Below are 18,932 nucleotides of genomic sequence, written 5' to 3'. Positions count from 1 at the left end.
GATCTTATATATAGAAAATCCTAAAGAATCCACTAAAAAGCTACTAGAATAAACAGGTTTTGCAAAGTTGTAGGATATGCGATCAATACACAAAAATCAGTTGTTTCCATATACCGGCAACAAAAAATCCAGAAATGAAGTTAAGAAAATTTCATTTATAACATTTTTGATTCATTTATATCAAAAAGATTTAAATGCTTAGGTAAAATGTTAAAAGAAGTGCAAAACATATGCACTGAAGATTCCAAAATATTGTTGAAAGAAATTAAACACTTAAATAGAAAGAAATTATATTCGTGAAGTAAAAGACTTAATACTGTTAGGATAGCAATAACTCCCCAATACAAAAACTCAAGGCAATCCCTATTAAAATCCCAGCCGACTTTTTTTTTTTTTCCAAAAGTTAACAAGCTGATCCTAATTCTATGTGAAAATGCACGAGACCCAGAATAGCTAAAAAAAAAAACCTTGAAGAACAAAATACAAAGACAGCACTTGTCAATTCTAAACTTACTACACAACTACAGTAATCGTGGTACCAGTAAGAGGACAGATATGTGGATCAATGAAACAGAGTCCACAATTACAGCCAGATTTATGGCCAAATGACAACAGTGCCAAGAAAACCCAGTGGGGAGAGTCCAGTCATTTCAACAAACGCTGCTAGCACAACCTCATCAAAGGGAAAACGTCTGTGCTTCAAACGATACCATCAGCGCATAAAAAGGTAATCTACAGAACTGAGAAAATATTTGTGAATCATATATCTAATAAGGGACTTGCATCAGAAAATATAAAGAACTCGTACAACTCAATAATTTTAAAATGGGCAGAGACTGGGACTTCCCTGGCAGTCCAGTAAGTAAAACTCCATGCTTCCAGGAGGCACGGGTTCAATCCCAGGCTGGGGAACTAAGATCTCGTATGCCACATGGAACAGTTAAAATAATAAAATAAAACGGGCAAAGATTTGAACAGTCACCTCTCCAAAAAAAAAAAAATACAAAAATGGCCAATGACCACAAGAAAAGCTGCTCAACATCATTAGACAACGGAGAAATGCAAATGAAAACCACAAGATACCACTTCATACCCACTAGCAATAACTAACCAAAATGACATATAACTAATATAAATACTGTCAGTGATATTGCAATTAAAAAAAGAAAAAATAATAAAAGTGTAAATTGGATCATGTCCAAAAAAAGCCAGGTAAGTATAGGTGAGGACATGGAAAAATTGGAACCTATATACAGTACTGGTGGGAATATAAAATGGTGCAGTCACTTTAGAAAACACTCTGGCAGTTCCTAATGGTTACACATAGAATTAGCATATGACCCAACAACTCCCACTCATAGAGATACACCCAAGAGAAACCTATGTCCATACAAAAGTTTATACATAGAAGTTCATAGCAGTGTTATTTGGCTATTCATAACAGCTAAAAAGTGGAAACAACTCAAGTGTCCTTCAACTAATGGATCGATAAATGTGGTATATCCATAAAACAGAACACTACTTAGCAATTAAGTAGGTACTGATACATACAGTGGCAGACTTAACTTTTCTGGGCTCCAAAATCACTGTAGATGGTGACTGCAGCCATGAAATTAAAAAACGCTTGCTCCTTGGAAGAAAAGTTATGACCAACCTAGACAGCATATTAAAAAGCAGAGACGGAACTTTGCCAACAAAGGTCCATCTAGTCAAGGCTACGATTTTTCAAATGGTCACATATGAATGTGAGAGTTGGACTGTGAAGAAAGCTGAGCACAGAAGAATTGATGCTTTTGAACTGTAGTGCTGGAGAAGACTCTTGAGAGCCCCTTGGACTGCAAGGAGATCCAACCAGTCCATTCTAAAGGAGATCAGTCCTGGGTGTTCATTGGAAGGACTGATGCTGAAGCTGAAACTCCAATACTTTGGCCACCTCATGCAAAGAGCTGACTCACTGGAAAAGACCCTGATGCTGGGAAAGATTGAAGGCAGGAGGAGAAGGGGACGACAGAGGATGAGATGGTTGGATGGCATCACCGACTCAATGGACATGAGTTTGATTAAGTTCCGAGAGTTGGTGATGGACAGGGAGGCCTGGCGTGCTGCAGTCCATGGGGTCACAAAGAGTTGGACACGACTGAGCAACTGAACTGAACTGATACATACTAAAACACAGATGAAGTTTGTGCTAAGTGAAAGAAGCCAGTCACAAATGACCACATATTGTAAGATTTTACTTATTTTTAACATTCAGAACAGGCAAATAGAGATGGAAAATAGACTAGTTATTACCTAGAGCTGAGGCGTGACTGCCAGCGGGTATAGGTTTCCATTGGGGGTGATGAAGATGTACTAAAATTCTGCTGATAGTTTTCACAACTGCATGAGTGCAGTAAAAACGACTGTTGTGGCTGAACTGTATGAAATTGAACTGTATCTTAAAGTTTGGGGTTGTTTTTTTTTAATGTATACAGGCCACATCGTGTTCTCTTATTTTCATATTCCTCTACATTTCTGACCCAAAGTATGCAACAGTTTCTGTTTGCCTTATCTCTACTACGCAAAGATATGCTCTAACGAAAGAAACTGTGCTCCACTGGAGTCATTTTGTATTTTCCTAAGAACCTTGGCCAAATGTCAATGTCAAACACATTACAACTTTAAAGTATTCCCATTGCCAGGAAAGAGGATTTATTTTTTGTTTGACTGCTTTAATTTACATAACTGAGACAAATGAAAAACAAACAAAACAAAAATTTCCTTTCCCGTCCTACCACAACTCAACTTTTCTCATATCAGTTATTTTATCAATACATTTGTTTGCAAAGACATATTCTATAAGTACAAAAAATTTAGTGGTCGGGCTTTTAGCCAGTACATTTTTTAGGCAAAGAGAACTGAAAAGAAAACAGAGCTATGTTTTATCCAGGTATGGAAGACTAACCCCTGAAGACTTATATTTCCCTGTGGTCAACTAGTATTAAAGTCTATTTCTAATACTTGTGTTTAAATCCACTCTATACTGTCACAGAAATGTTGCAAGAAAGCCTTAGTCACAATGAAGAAACTTTTCAAGCCCTTATCTTTACTTCTTCCTTTCCTTAGGCCCAGGCTTCCCAGGAGGTCCCCAGGTAAAGAATCTGCCTGCCAATGCATAAGACACAGGTTCAATCCCTGGGTTGGGAAAATCCCCTGGAGAAGAAATTAGCAACCACTGCAGGATTTTTGCCTGGGAAATCCCATGGCCAGAGGAGCCTGGCAGGCTACAGTCCACTGGTCGCAAAAGAGTTGGACACGACTAAGCATGCACGCAACATTCCTTAGGCCCAGAGCTCAAGTTTGAACACATTGTACTTTGTTAATACCACCCCTTTATGACCTCTGACCATGCTGTGGTCAGCCCCGTATGTGTATATTATACACAAATGCATTATCAAGCCTCCGGAAACTGTACTGACTCAGAATCTGCTATCTCACCACCCACCACAAAGTTAGATATTAGTTTCTTGCAAGAACGTCTGGTCTGAGCAAAGGAGCTGCATGTATAGTTCTGTATCAGAAGTGCACATCTAAAATGCATGCCTGCAAAGCTGTAAATCAAGTATTTCCCCCACCCCCACCAGAGTTTTGCCTTCATTTCAGATGATCTGGAATTGAGAAAGGATTCAAACATTTTCCTTCAATATTTGTAGGCTTTTCTCCTATACTCTTCACAGCTCCTCCATCTTACCCCTCATGACTTCTCTAGATAGATTAATAATTTGAAAACACTTAGTGGCATGATTAAGGAACCAATTCTCAGAAAATCCTTTATAATTCAAAGAACTGCTACTGCTAAGTCGCTTTAGTCGTGTCCGACTCTGTGTGACCCCATAGACGGCAGCCCACCAGGCTCCCCCGTCCCTGGGATTCTTCAGGCAAGAACATTGGAGTGGGTTGCCATTTCCTTCTCCAATGCGTGAAAAGTGAAAGTGAAGTCACTCAGTCGTGTCCGACCCTCAGTGACCCCATGGACTGCATGCAGCCTACCAGGCTCCTCCATCCATGGGATTTTCTAGGCAAGAGTACTGGAGTGGGGTGCCATTCCCTTCTCTGTTCAAAGAACTACCCAATAGCTAATATAGTCAACCTAAGCTCATTTTGTCCTAAAGAGGGCAACCCGAACAAAAGTCTCTATATTTAACCCTCTGGAGGTGGCCTTTAAAATTATAAACAACTATCTTCACTTCTTTATTGTTTTTTTAATTATCAAATAAAATTCCACCCCAGTGCTGTTACAAGAAGGTTTTTCACAGACTGTTTAGAATATGGGTGGAACATCCAGGACACACACCCAAGCAAATAAGAGCAGTGAAGAGAGTTTAAGGGTCAGATTCTCTGGTCGCTCAGATGGTAAAGAATCTGCCTCCAATGCAGGAGACAGGGGTTCGATCCCTGGGTCGTGAAGATCCCCTGGAGAAGGGAATGGCAACCCACTCTAGTATTCTTGCCTGGAGAACTCCATGGGCAGAGGAGCTTGGTGGGCTATAGTCTATGGGGTCGCAAACAGTCAGACATGACTGAGTGACTAACATACACAAAAAATTAAGGGTCAAATATATGAAAAGCATTTTACATCTAAATGTTATCAATGCTTAAATAAAATTATACTGCTTCAAAATTCTAAATATGACACCTTCTCCATGGAAAACTTCTTGCTCTATACTTCTTAGAAAGCAAAGAAAGTGAAAGTAAAGTCGTGTCTGACTCTTTTGCGACCACATGGACTGTAGCCTACCAGGCTCCTTCATCCACGGGATTTTCCAGGCAAGAGTACTGTAAATGGATTGCTATTTCGTTCTCCAGGGGATCTTCCAAACCCAGGGATCAAACCCGGGTCTCCTGCATTGCAGGCAGACCCTTTACCGTCTGAGCCACCAGGGAAGTCCCTTAGAAAGCAAAGCCATGATTAAATTGCAATGCCAATTCCTTCTTTTTGAAAGATTTTTTTTTAATAAATTATAAGAATACAAAAAAAAAAAAATTGCAATGCCAAATTTAGGCCTTAAATTTAAGCTGGATTTAAAAAAAGAAAAAAATTTAAACACCTACCAAAAATCCAAAAGATAAACACCTTCCTCTTAGTCTGGAACAACACTTTGGTTAAAAAGATAAAAGATCTAGCTGTTATGCTCTACCCATGTAAAAACAGTGTGAAAGTGAACATGAACACACATGAACACCCATGTTCACAGCAGCATTATTCACAACAGCTAAAAGGTGGAAGCAACCCAACTTTCCATCAACGGATGAATGGATAAACAGAATGTGGTGTGTGTGTATATATATGTATATGTGTATATATATATATTTTTTTTTTTCCAATGGAAAATGATTCAATCTTTAAAAAGAATGAAATTCTGCTAAAACATGTACGAACCTTGAAGACATTGTACTAAGAAAAATAAACCAGTCACAAAGGATAAGTCTTGCAGGATTCCATTTGTACGAGACACTTCCAGTAGTCAAAGTCAGAGATAAAAAGCGGGACAGTAGCTGCCAGGGGTGGGGCTAAAGGGTCCCCAGGGAGTTAGTATCTCACGGGCATGGAGTTTCAGTTCTGCAAGAGAAAAAAGTTCTAGAGATGGATGGTGGTGATAGTTCCATAACAATGTTAATGTACTTAATGCCACTGAACTGTACACTTAAAAGTGGTTTCAGATGGTCAATTTTATATCTATCTTACCACAATATAAAAATAGCACCAAATACTCATCATTAGTATAATAAGTAACACATGGACAACAGCTTACTTCCAGGGAAGCATAAAATAGTAAGACTGGTATTTAATCAGCTCTATGTCTGAAAACCAATAAAAAATGAGAGTGATTCTTGAGTTAAATAGTGCTGTAAGTTTATGTTATGACTAACCAACTTTTACAGTACTCAGAACCATGAATGCTTTGACGTATCCACGGTCCTTAGAAAAAGACGGACAGGTAGAAATTTACTCCACTAACATTGAAGACTCCATATTATTTTCCAAACAGGATCTTTTTCTAGGTCAAGTTCCTCAAGATGAATAAAATATTAACAGCTGACAATTCAGTTTACTCAGCCAGCAAATTAGTCACCTTGTAAAAGTGAACAATAATTTGAAATGAGTCTGTCTTCAATGCGATGGCTCCGTCTCCAATGACATCATAGTCAAAGATGGGCAGGGCCTGGGAGACTCCCTTTACATAACTCATGTTCTGTCTGGGGAGATGCATCATTCTCAGAGCGGACAAAATAATTCCAAGTTGTCCATTCAGTAATCTGCCTAATTCTCCAGAAAGTTAATAATAATTTTCAGACCAAACCTACTCAGAAATACAAATAAACATCCCTTTACCTATCTATAACTTAGTGTTAAATTCACAAGTGTCCATTTTTAAAAGGAAGATAGTAAATTATTGATATCTGTAAGAGTCACATCTTAGATTGCAAATTTTGCATGCTTTATATAGTTGTATTTTCAATAATCTGTGTCATAAACTTAGTATTTTTACATGTCTGTGTATGGAAGAGCTTGTTTTCCCAAAGGGAATGTAGTAGTCTTATTAGAATAGGAGTAAGACTTAAAGTTCTTTACTATAATTACAAGTGGCTTGGGACCCTTTTGAGGCACACTGACCCCAGGAGAAAAAAAGGATGTGATGCCAGGGTGGCCTGGTGAGCTGCAGTCCACGGGGTCACAAAGAGCTGGACACAACTGGACACGAACAATGACCCAAGCAGAAAAAAAGGGATGTGATGCCACACAGGAAAAAAAAACAAAGAAGTAGTTTGCTTTCTAGTAAGAGATGTATAAAATATCCTAATCACCTACTTCTATGTTTTTTTACCACTGAACATGAGAATCTATTCAATAAACAAAAGATAAAATATAACTGAGTTCTAATATGGCTAAAGAAATAACTGAGGACTGAGGGGAAATCCTAGACAAGACGCCTGGTAAGGGGAAGAGAGATGATAAGACCAAAACAACTGAAATACTCTTGAGTCTATTTTCAAGAAACCAATCAACTTCACAGGGTTAGGAAGTAGGTCTTTAAAAACTTGTAAGGCAAAACCAGAATAAACAAATTTATCTTGAAAAAAGAAGAACCAGAAAGACCAGTGTCACCAGTTTCAAACTTACTACAAAGCTATACTAATCAGACAGCGGGGTACTAACCCAAGAACAGACATATAAATCAATGGAATAGAACTGAGAATCCAGATATATGCTGTCACATTTATGGTCAACTAATTTTCAACAAGGGTGCCAAGACAATCCAATGGGGAAAACATAGTCATTTCAACAAATGGTGCTAGGACAATTGGGTATCTACATGCAGAAAGATGAAATTGGTTTCTACCTCACCCCTCATTCAAAAATTAATTCCAGGGGTTTCCTGGTGTCCTAATGGCTAGGATTCCAGGCTTCTGCGGCCAAGGGTCCAGGTTCAATCCCTGGTCAGGGAACTGACATCCCATAGGCCACACAGCCAACAAAAATAAATTTTAAAAACTAACTCCAAACAAATCAAAGACCTAAATAAATGCATCAACTAAAACTATAAAGCTCTTAGAAAATATACACATTAAATCCACATGACTGTGAGTTAGGCACTAGTTTCTTAGCAATCAAATCAAAAGCGCAAGCAACAAAAGGAAAAACCAGATAAATTAGACCACATCAAAATGAAAAACTTTTGTGCTTCAAAGGACACCACTGAAAGAATGAAAAGGCAACCCACATGCTCAAGAAAATATCTGCAAATCACATATCTGTTACAGGACTGGCATCCAGAACATATAAAGAACTCTAAGAATTCAATAATAATTTTTTAAAAAAAAGATAACCCAATTTTAAAAATAAGAATAGGGTTTGAATAGAGATCTCTGAAAATATATACAAATGGCCAACAGGCACATGAAAAGATGCTTAATTAAGATTATTAGACATTGGGGACAAGCAAATCAAAAATCATGAGACTCCACACCCATTAGAATGGCAATCAAAAAGAAGGACAATAAAACTGATGGGGAAGACATGTAGAAACTGAAACCCTCACACATTGTTGGAGGAAATGTAAAATGGTGCAGTAACTCTGGAAGACCGTGAAGCAGTTCCACAGAAGTTAGAGTTACTACATGACCCAGAAATTCCACTTCTATGTTTATACATACGTGAGAGAAATGAAAATACACAATAACTTATTATTACATTACACAAATGTTCATGATTCATTAATTGCCAAAAATTGGAAACAAGCCAGATGCCTATCAACTGAGAATGGGCATCAAAGTGCAGCATATCCATGTCACAGAATATTGCTGTGTTGTGCTTAGTCACTCAGTCTGATTCTCTGTGACCCCGTGGACTGCAGTCCGCCAGGCTCCTCAGTCCTTGGGGATTCCCCAGGCAAGGATACTGGAGTGGGTTTCCATGCCCTCCTCCAGGGGATCTTCCCAACCCAGGGATTAAACCCAGGTCTGCCACATTCCAGGCAGATTCTTTACCATATGAGCCATCAGGTAAGCCCCACAGAATATCGTTCAGCCTTAAAAAGGAATGAACTGTTGATTCATGCTACAACATGGATAAGTCCTAAAGGACTTATGCCAAGGGAAAGGAGTCAGATACAAAAGTCCATAAATCATGTGATTCCATTTATATGAATGCCCAGAATAGGGAAATCCACAGAGACAAGAAGTCGATTAGGGGTTGTGGGGAGAGGGGAGGGGATGGGAGTGGGGGTGGATGGAGAGTAACCACTAACCAGAGAGTGTCTCCCATAGGGATGATAAAAAATGTTCTGGAATCCGATAGTGGTGATCATTGCACAACTCCGCAAATACACTAAAAGCCACTGAATTATACACTTTTGATAGGTGAATTACATCTCAAAAATAGCTCAGAAGGAATGGTCCCACTACCATCGATGGATGTAAACCATGGTTCAAGTCCCTCAACCACACTTCTAAATAATCACTACTTTGAAGAACCCAGGCAACCCAATTCTCACTCACAATTAATAACCTCACATTCTACCTCATCAAGAAAATCAAACACTCTAAGGCTTCCCCATTGTATAATTATCCTCTTTCCTTTATATTTCAAAAATTCCCCACTCTATTGACTATTTCTCTCTATTGATAAAAAGGCTCAAACAATTTCCAGTCTTGGATTGGTGGGGAGCGGGGGGGGGCTGTTGCTCATCTCCAGAAGACCATTCTTTACCATGGCTTTCTTGGCATTTCTTGAAAGAAAACTCACGTATGCTCACTGCCTCCATATGAGCACACACACTGATTTCTCGACCCACTACCAACACACCAACAGCAATTCATTCATTCAGTCAAAATTATTCTTCTGCCATTCTTCACCCTGGGCCACCACACTCCTTTCACCTGCTTTTCCTATGCCTGTCTTCTCAGCCTCTGTGACCTCCTCCTTCAGGAACATGCCTTGATTTGGTGTTCTATAAGATCTTCTAAATACAGTAACAATGTCCAAATCTACCCGAAAGTCCAGTCCCTTATTTTCAGCCTCCTGGACAACAGCTTTCTCAATCCACCCCTTGGCTGCACTTCAGAACCTAAAACTCAACAAGTCTGTTACATTTCTTCCAGGCATATACCACATCTTATCTGAAGTTGTAGGTGCAGTGGGTGGCATGTGATCAGCACTGACTAAATACTGTTGAACGTCTAACAATAGAGCTCATAACTGCCCCTACCTCTACCTTACAACCTGCTTCTCCCACATTTCAGATCTCAGTTGGCGACACCAGCACTCATTCACGGAGTCATCTAAACTGGAAGCTCTGCAGTCGTCCTAAATTTCCTAGGGCTTCCCCTGTGGGTGAGTTGGTAAGAATCCGCCTGCAATGCGGGAGACTTGGGTTCGATCCCTGGGTTGGGAAGAGCCCCTGGAGAAGGGAAAGGCTACCCACTCCAGTATTCTGGCTTACAGAATTCCATGGACCGTATAGTTATGGGGTCGCAAAGAGTCAGACATGACTGAGCAACTTTCACTATATTTCCTAAATCCTGGCTGCTTTCACACCACCTTGAAATGCAAGGCCACACAGGCACTTTGCCTCGCCCACCTCTCAGGAGTGCGGTCCCAGCCAGCAACTTTCAGGACAAATAGCAGGTTTGCTCACCGCTTAAGAGCAATGAGGTTCCCCAGCTCAGTGCTCCTCAGATGCAACCCAAACCCACTGATTGCTCAGCATCCACATTGCTGGACCCCTCCACATCACTCCTGTGGGATTTGCAGGCAAAATCTGACCCCAAAGTCCTGTGTCTTTCACCAGCATCCATCGAACAGTAACAAGCTCGTGTATCAGCTTGTGAGCAAGGTAAAGATGCAGACCTTAATTTCTCTTCCGAGAGCATCTCTGTAACAGTGCCACTGCCCCTTTCAAAAACCTAGACATTTGCGACAACACAGATGGACTCCGAGGAATGTACTGTACTAAGCAAATCAAACACGGTATGATTTCATTTATATAAAAAAATATAAATATGAAGAATATAAAACAAAACTCACAGACAAGGAGGACAGACCAGTGGTTATAGAGGAGAAGAGGGTTGGAGGCTGGTAAAATGGGTGAAGGGAGCTAATTGTTTGGTGACATGGTTACTAGACTTATTGTAGTGATCACTTTTTAAGAGTTAAGTTGTACACCTGGAACTAATATGTTACACACCAATTTTACCTAAAATAAACCTACAGTCACTGCACCCCTTATCCTGTCCGAGATCCCCCCTGAATCTGCCTAAACCTCACTTCAGTAACTTCATTCTGCTCTGCTCCCCACAAACCTCTTGATTTCAGTGAAGCCACCTTCCATCACTCCTCTAGTCCCCCACTCGCCACATTCTTCCAGCTTTTCCGAGAAAGCACAGAATTTAAGGGCTGTGGCTCCAGAGTTGAACTGACCAGGTTCCAATCCTCCATTCCTCTACCTGATAATCATGTGATTTGGTGCAAGTAGTAACTTTGTCCAAGTTTCCATTTTCTTGTCTGTAAAATGAGTTATCGTATAAATTCTCCTAGCATTTTTGGAAAGATTGACCAAAATAATCTAGTTCAGTACTCTCTTTAACTGTTATTTACACAGATACTGTCTGCTTCCTGTTGTTTGAACTTTTACAGCTAACTTCCCCACTGTTCTTGCAAATATCTGGCTAATTCCTGCATCCACCTTTTGCTAAGTTCAACAACTCATGCTATGCACCCCACTTGCCTTGTCTTCCTCCTGGTCAATTGCCTTTAACCCATTCCTCATCATTTTCAAGTCCCACCCCCATTTCTTTAATTCATAAGACACTGTTGGGACTTCCCTGGCGCTCCATGCTTCAAGTGCAGGGGGCAGAGGTTCAAATCCTGGTCAGGGAACTAAGATTCCACACGCCGTCTGGCAAGGCCAAAAAAAAAAGCACTATTGCTGACTTGTGTACTATATTCTTGTGTGTGTCTGTGTGAACCCACCTACTGGTGAAAGAGACATAAGAGACTTGGGAAGATCTTCTGGAGGAGGGCACAGCAATCCACTCCAGTATTCTTCTAGAGAATCCCACAGACAGAGGAGCCTGGCGGGCCACAGTCCATAGAGTCGCAAAGAGTTGAACTGAAGCCAACGTAGCATATAGCATGCATGTACTGTATCCTTATAACTGACTCACCTTGTGTACCTCTTACTACCAACCAGACAGTACGTTCTGTCGGTCAAAGATCATGACTTATGCTTTTCATATATCGTGCACATCTTTGAAAATTACGCAAACTCAGGAATGCAGCATCCCTCTAAAGATCATCATGTCTGATATAGTAGTAAAAGCACAAGCTTTAATGGCAAAACAGGAGAAATTCAGGCTTCAACATTGTGGTTTTGTAATTCTGGGCAAGTTACCTAACTTCTCTGAGATTGTGTTCAATAGAAATTCTATAACCACCTTTCAAACTTATTTCAAGAACAATGTATAAAAAGGAATGAACTCTGTAGCTCACAAATAGAAAACTTTCAAAAAGTAGCTATTATTTTTTCCTCCAATCAACACATGTTAAATTGAATAGGCTAATTCATTCCGTCTATTAGTCATTCTGTCATGTCTGACTCTTTGTGACCCCATGGACTGTAGCCTGCCAGGCTCCTCTGTCCATGGGATTCTCCAGGCAAGAAGACTGGAGTGGGTAGCCATTTACTCCTCCAGGGGATCTTCCTGACCCTAGGATTGAACTGGGTCTCCTACACTGCAGGCAGATTCTTTACCTTCCGAGCCAATACCAGCTTTTATAGATACCAACAGCTTCTGAGAGTTAAAGCCCCGTACCAGTTTAGTTGTGAACTTCATGTCCCTTACACCAGCCAGTTTCAGACACTTTTCTAATGATTACACTGCTTCTGCCTGCCAAGCTTTAATAACATGCTCTTTTGAATACAAAGGGAAACTGATCAGCGAGCACAGAGATCAATAACAAATCCATTTCCACCCAGTAAGCAGCTCAATTCATCTGCTTAACCAATAGCTTTGCCGGTGGTTTCTTCCATCTTCAGAACTTAAGAAATGGGAAAGCTGTCACTGGTCACTGTTTTATGGAAGTGTGAGTTGAGGCAGGGGGGTAGGGGAGTGGAGCAGTGGGGAGGGATGAACATAAAATGCCAATTCAAACAAATTTTGATTTGATAAACTTGTACTTTCTTCCCCAAAAGCCTCTGGTCCAATGCGTATAAATCCCACTTTCAGTCATTGAGCTGACAGTAGAAACAGAAGAAAGTTGTGATAGATGTGTCTCGTCCTCTATTAGCATATCAAGCAGATGCTAAGAGAACAAGAATCTTCTGTTTCAGAAAATATATCAGAAATTTCCATCCACAGTCACCCCTAATCCCTAACTCCAACACCAGTTCTCTCTCTCTGAGAACGCTTAAGAACCAGCAGTGGGTTCCGAGTCAGAAAATACCTTCCTGTTTCAAACAGATCCTCCCGCCCCACACCGCACCTTGCCTTCCCGGGGATCACCATGTACTTTCTCACTGACCACCCGGGTCTTCCAACAGTCCTTCCAACAGGGTCCTCCTACAGTCCCAGTTTCGCCTTTTTTTAATTATTATTATTATTGAAGGATAATTCCTTTACAGAATTTTGCTGCCTTCTGTCAAACCTCAACATGAATCAGCCATAGATATACGTATGTTCTCTCCCTTTTGGACCTCCCTCCTTCATCTGTCTTCGGATTCACGCCTGCTCACTTGGTGTTGACTGGTCTCCTTCCTCTTCTGGTGGCTTCGTTTTTCACCACATTGCCCAGCGATGCCCCAAATCAGTTTATCTTACCCAGGCTTTGCAACCTGCCCTGAGATCTGGCTATCTTTCTCATCATGCTTGAGTCTTGAGACCCACACAAAGTTCTATTAATAAAAAGCTGAACGGGGCACATGGACCTGCCACCCTGAAGCTAGACTTTTGGGCCCCCTGCAGCCTCGCCTGACCTTTCTAATCTCACCTGTCTCTTGTCCCCTTGACAGAGCCCTCCTCCCTGGCAGGCTTACCTCAACTCTGAGCCTAACCTTGCCGGCTCACTCCTACCCTTGTGCCTTTGCTCTCAGGCCATACTTCCTTCTCAAAGAACCAATTTCCCCGACTCCTCTCTTCTCCCACGGGAAACCCGTTCCAACCACAAGCTCCCTCCCTCCACAAAGAAGACTTCCCTAATCACCAGGCTTTGAGGGATCTTTCTAAATTCCTACATCTCCCTCTCATACACCTGGCGTTTAGTCACTAGCAATCTGCTACAGGTGTTTTTACCTTTTAATCCTATCTTTTCATAGGACAGTCATTTCCTCATCAGCATACAACATAAAGTACACTGTATTTATTTCGTTTGTCTTGGCCATGCCACGGAGCATGCAGGATTTTAGTTCCCTGATCAGGAATCAAACTTGTGCCCACTGCAGAGGAAGCCCGGAGTCCTAACGACTGAACCACCCAGGAAGCCCCACTGTAAAGCACACTTTAAAAATATGAATGCTCTAATAGCAGCCAACACTAAGAGAAAGTGTTTAGGAAATAAAATTCCCCCAACAAGAACACCCAATCTCATTTTTCCACATTTCTTTCTAGCCCTTGCCTGTTCCTATTGGTATTTTTACATAGTAGTATCATAATAGTAGGTCCAGCCATACAGTTACACATACTGTTTTACATTCTGCTTTTTCTAACATAAGGAAGTCTTCCTTGTTAAATGGTTTTGATTTTCATCATTTTTAACATCTATAAATATCTTATCCATTGAGATATTAGACTGTAATTCACTTAAGCACTGACTTCTACTTAACATTAGTCTTTGTATCTTTCACCATAATGATGATTTTTCTCTGTGACTTTCACTGCATCAAGTACTGAAATGCAAACCAAACCCTTGAGAAATCCCTGCTAAAATAAACGTATTGACCATGCTTCCTAACACCCAAAATAATCCATTTCACTGTTTTTTCTTCTAGCTAAATTTCTAACGTAATTTTTGGTTTCATCACACCTCAGGTTAGGTAGACAGCAAATATATTTCCCAAACAGTTTTTTACCTAGATTTATTTTGATAGTTAATCTCACACACATTTAAGCCACAGGAAGTCCCTTGAGGGAAGGCAATAAAATCCCATACTATCTAATATAAGGTAGGCACCTGGCAGGCATTCAAGAATATTAAATATTTTTTAAGCCATCTAAAGTTATAAAACATCAAATTACTGAACAGGAGATGTTGCTGACCTAACTAGTGCCATCAGTTATTCGTGTAAAACTTCGGCTCATTTAATAATTAGATTGGTTAATAATGTATGAACAGGTGTTCCTTACAGTACACAGAACACAGCCAGGTTACTTGGTGAGCTATACACGTCTCAGAGATGACATGAAAAGACAAACAAATAGAACTGCAAACAGAACTCCCAGATCTCATGACAAAACAAGCTTAACCCCTTTGACTTCAGCTGTTCAAGTTCATACTTCAGAGGAAGAAGAGCAAAAAAAAAAAAGTCGTAGTATTAAAACTATGTAGAATTACACAGGCTGAAATGAAAATAAGAAAACGAGTGTGAATTGTTATGGTGAAAGAATGTTGGAGACTTTTTCCTTTTTATTTTTTGTTTTCTTAGTATAATGTTAAAATGTATAACAAGAAAAATATTCCCGACAAATGCATAATCATTAATCATTACAATTCTTGCTATTACTGAAGCAGACCTAAAGATGAATGTTCAAATAACTAAGTTCCCCAAGCCCACATAATGTTTAGCAAATGGAAAGAAACCAACCATCCACCTTAATACCTAAGCCCAGTCAGATACTGAATCACATGAAGAACTTAATGGTACACTAGAAACTTCTTGCCAATTTAAGATTTTCCTCAACAGGTAGCTAATGGGATTCCAAGAATCATTCAGAATGATACATGGCAGAAACCAACACAATATTGTAAAGCAATTATCTTCCAATTAAAATTGTTTTAAAAATAGAAGAAAAATAAAAGAGAAAAATATTATACAAAATAAGTAAGTCTTTATAGAGTAAAACTACATCATCCCAGGAACCCATTCTCATCTCATTCTCACTGGTGAAGAGTCATTTCTGAGATTGCTTCTGGCACTAACCTGCCAAGGGAGAAACAATTATGACAAAAAGTTTACCATTCACCATAATTATATACTATTACTTAATACATTAGTTTTCCCAGAAGTAATAATTGGTCAAATAATTTTTTTCAAAATTACTGGAAAGGAATATGGCTTGGTTTTAGCCTTTTTAAGCAAACTCTACACAGCAGTTTAAAAATCACTGGCTTCAGAATTCCACTCCATCGTATTCCACTAGATCCTCGAGATGTATGTAAATGACTCCTTTAGGACAAAACAGAAATAGAACCACTTTTAATTATCTATAACAATCACTGGAAAAAAAAAAAGTCCACATGCACTCAGGAACTGTAAGAGATGGCACTAAATCAAAGAGGCAGTTTACCACAAATAATGCACTTCTATTTAAAGGGTAAAGGATCTATGCTTACACCTTAATTTTAAAATGAGTTCAAAAGAACAGCTAACGTCTACTCCAAAACTGTAAGTATTACTCTATGCATCCCTTGAAACTCTAATACTGACAGTTACAATCTAATCAATGACTATGTATAAGTAAAAAGGATAGTACTTCCCCTGGAAAACTGAAATTCAAAGCAGGGGGAGGGGAAGAATGAAGAATTTCAATTGAGAGTTAACTGCCTCTTTTTAGCACTGACATTTCCCAAGTTTTCTGTGAACAGGAAATTTTTTAAATGTGCTGAAATCACCCTTACAGAATCAAATCCCAGCTACTTTGCCTTTCCTGTGGCTTCGTGTTTTGTTTTGTTTCTAAATCACTGTGATGGTAATATGCTTGAAACGAATTGAAATAAAGCTGCCTGAACTACTTTAAGACCAGAAGCTTTCGGAAACTTTCATAGTTCATCCAAGTTCTTTCATTTTGTCAGAGTGTGCAGCTGGTGAGGCCAAGACTGAAGACCCAAAACGTGCACTCTTTGAGAAGGTAAAGTAATTAAGTTCTTAGGGGAAAATTCTTGTGTGTCATCTGACAGCCTTTAGCCAACCAAGCAAGGACAGGAGGAATCACCAACTCAAAAAAAAAAAAAAAAAAAAGCCAGTGAGTCAACCTGTTGATCTGTGCGTCTCAACAAACAGCAAAGACAACCAGAAAGCAAACCAATTTCTACACAGACCTAAACCACACTGAACTATGAACAAATAAGTTGTGAAAACGACTTAATGATTCTGTTACTTACACGAATGATTCGCACTGAGAGCCTTACCAATTGAAAAGTCATCTCCTGGGACTCTAATGATTTTTTTCCCCCCTCCACTAGTATTACCTGGTATAGGAGGTGTTTTCAATATCTCATTTAAAGTAACTTGTCCCGTCACGAGCCTAGTTAAGCATTAAAGCCAAGGCCCAGCCCACCTCTTCTGACTTGAGTTAGGTTTTCTCTACTCCATCTGACTCTCTAAAGAGGATTTAAAATGTACTTGGTTTATCTGCTTTCTCTACCCTCCCTGCAGAATTGAGAGAATGCCTGAAAGATACAATTTCACAAGAATCTTGGCACCTAAGCTATTTATTGTTGAGAGATGACGAATATGACTTCAAGCAAAAGCAAAACTTTCTCAACAGTCAAAAAAAAAAAGCGGGGGATGGGGTGGGGGCGGGCAACTCCTCTCCCCAAGTTCAATCAAAGTATTTACAAGTCTTTCTGACCGTCCAGGTTAAAAGGGATATTAAAGTGAAACACCAAAAGGAAGGAGTTTTTCTCTAGAGCGCTTTCTCAGGAGTAAGCCCAACTCCCTGCTCTTTTTCCTGCCGCGAGCCACGGGTGTGCGGGGTCTGGACGCCTGGGCCACCGACGTGAGGCCTGGGGGTCCCCGGCTGTCCCGGCCAGGCCGAGGACCCCCGGGGCGGGGCCGCTCTGACAGCTGGAGGGCCGCGAGCAGGGGCACGCGGGGCACGGGACCCGGGGCCGGGTGGGGAAGGAGGAAGCGAGCCCGGGGCGCTGGATGCGGGCGCACTCCTAGAAGGGCAGGGAGACGGGAGGGCGAAAGGGCAGCGGGGCGGGAGCACCGGCGGAAGGGCAGCGGGATGGGACGTGGAGCCCGCGGCGCCCCGGGACTCGGTGCCGGCGAGGGGAGGGGCGTCCCGCGCAGGCAGGGCGGGCGCGGGGGACGAGGTTTCGGGGTGCGCTGGCCCCCCCCCTCGCCCGGACGCGGATTTCAGGGGCGGGGCCGGCCGGACCCCACACGGCGGCCGGGGCCAAGGGAAGGGCGCGCCAGGCACCTGCCGCCTCCGCCGCGGCGGCCCCGGGCGATCTGGGCTCTCACCTCTTCGGTTCATGGGCCGGATCCGGACGGCCACTTTCACTTTGGAGTCTCCCATCCTGCCGCCGCCAAGGTTCTCGCTCGGCTTCCGTCTGCCGCGGCCACCGGGCAACTCTTTGGGGCTGACCGGGCGGGAGGGGGCTACGGGCTAGAGGGGCGGGGCAAGGGCGGGGCCTGTGGAGGGGTGGAGCCGGCCCGGGGCTCCTGGCGCGCCCCGCTGCATGACGGGACTTGTAGTCCCGTCGGTGGTCTTGGGTAGGCCGGGAGAGCTTCGGGCGCGCTTCGCTCTCTGGAGCTTGTAAATACCCTTCTGCTTCAATGCCATCCTCTCCCTTGCGGTTAGTACTGAGACATAAGGTGTCGATGAACTGATACCTCACCTGAAAACAAACAGTTGAAAAATGGCATTGGCGACCTTGCGACCTCTTTCAGACTCATTTCCTGCCAATCTTGTGTTTAATCCCAGGCTCAAATTATTTCCTCTGCCTGGATTGCCCTCCCCACCTTGTTTGCTGAAATCGCCCTTGAAGGCAAAGCAAAAGTTACCTCTTCCAGAGATCTTCATAAATCCACAGGTTATCCTATACCAGCCACTCCCTGTCCCAGTCAAGACCTTGGGCTCAAGCATCAAGCGGGGTTCAAATCCATCCTTAACAGTTTCCAGCTGTGTGACCGGACAAGCAATTTGACCACTCTGTGCTTGTCTTTTGCATATTTAAAATGAAGACGCTGAGAGTGCCTACTGTATAGGTTCCTAGTCAGGTTCAATGAGTTAATACAGATGAAGGTCTTAAAACTCCCTGGCACATATATGCTTAATAAAAGTCATTATTTTGTTTAGTTATAACATTTATGCTGCAACACTGCCTCTCCTATCTTGTATTTTAAAAACTATATGTTATATGTGTAACCTAGCCTGTAGTAGAGACTCGGTAAACATTTATTACATCAATGAATCAATGAAGTCACACTAAAATGTGGTTTTGTTAAACC

At 41.4% G+C, this 18,932-nt stretch overlaps 1 protein-coding gene across 3 annotated transcripts in view; it reads right to left on the bottom strand.

The window, feature by feature from the left end:
- The window catches only part of KIF13B (kinesin family member 13B), a 211,600-nt gene extending 193,003 nt beyond the window's left edge, over positions 1 to 18,597 (bottom strand). Inside the window, exons 1-2 of one of the 3 annotated variants that reach the window (XM_044939710.2) lie at positions 18,486 to 18,597; positions 17,943 to 18,319 (exon numbers count right to left, since the gene is read on the bottom strand). In XM_044939710.2, coding sequence (XP_044795645.2) covers positions 17,943 to 17,997 — 55 coding nt within the window. In that variant the 5' untranslated portion in view covers positions 17,998 to 18,319; positions 18,486 to 18,597. Of the gene's footprint in view, positions 1 to 17,942; positions 18,320 to 18,485 lie in introns of those variants that run through there. The other 2 variants (XM_044939711.2, XM_006064308.4) reach the window with 2 other exon arrangements.
- Positions 18,598 to 18,932: the final 335 nt, after the last annotated feature.

This window comes from Bubalus bubalis, chromosome 3 (genome assembly GCF_019923935.1).
Source record: "Bubalus bubalis isolate 160015118507 breed Murrah chromosome 3, NDDB_SH_1, whole genome shotgun sequence".
Lineage (NCBI taxonomy): Eukaryota > Metazoa > Chordata > Mammalia > Artiodactyla > Bovidae > Bubalus > Bubalus bubalis.
This window is presented reverse-complemented; position numbering and strand designations above follow the sequence as displayed.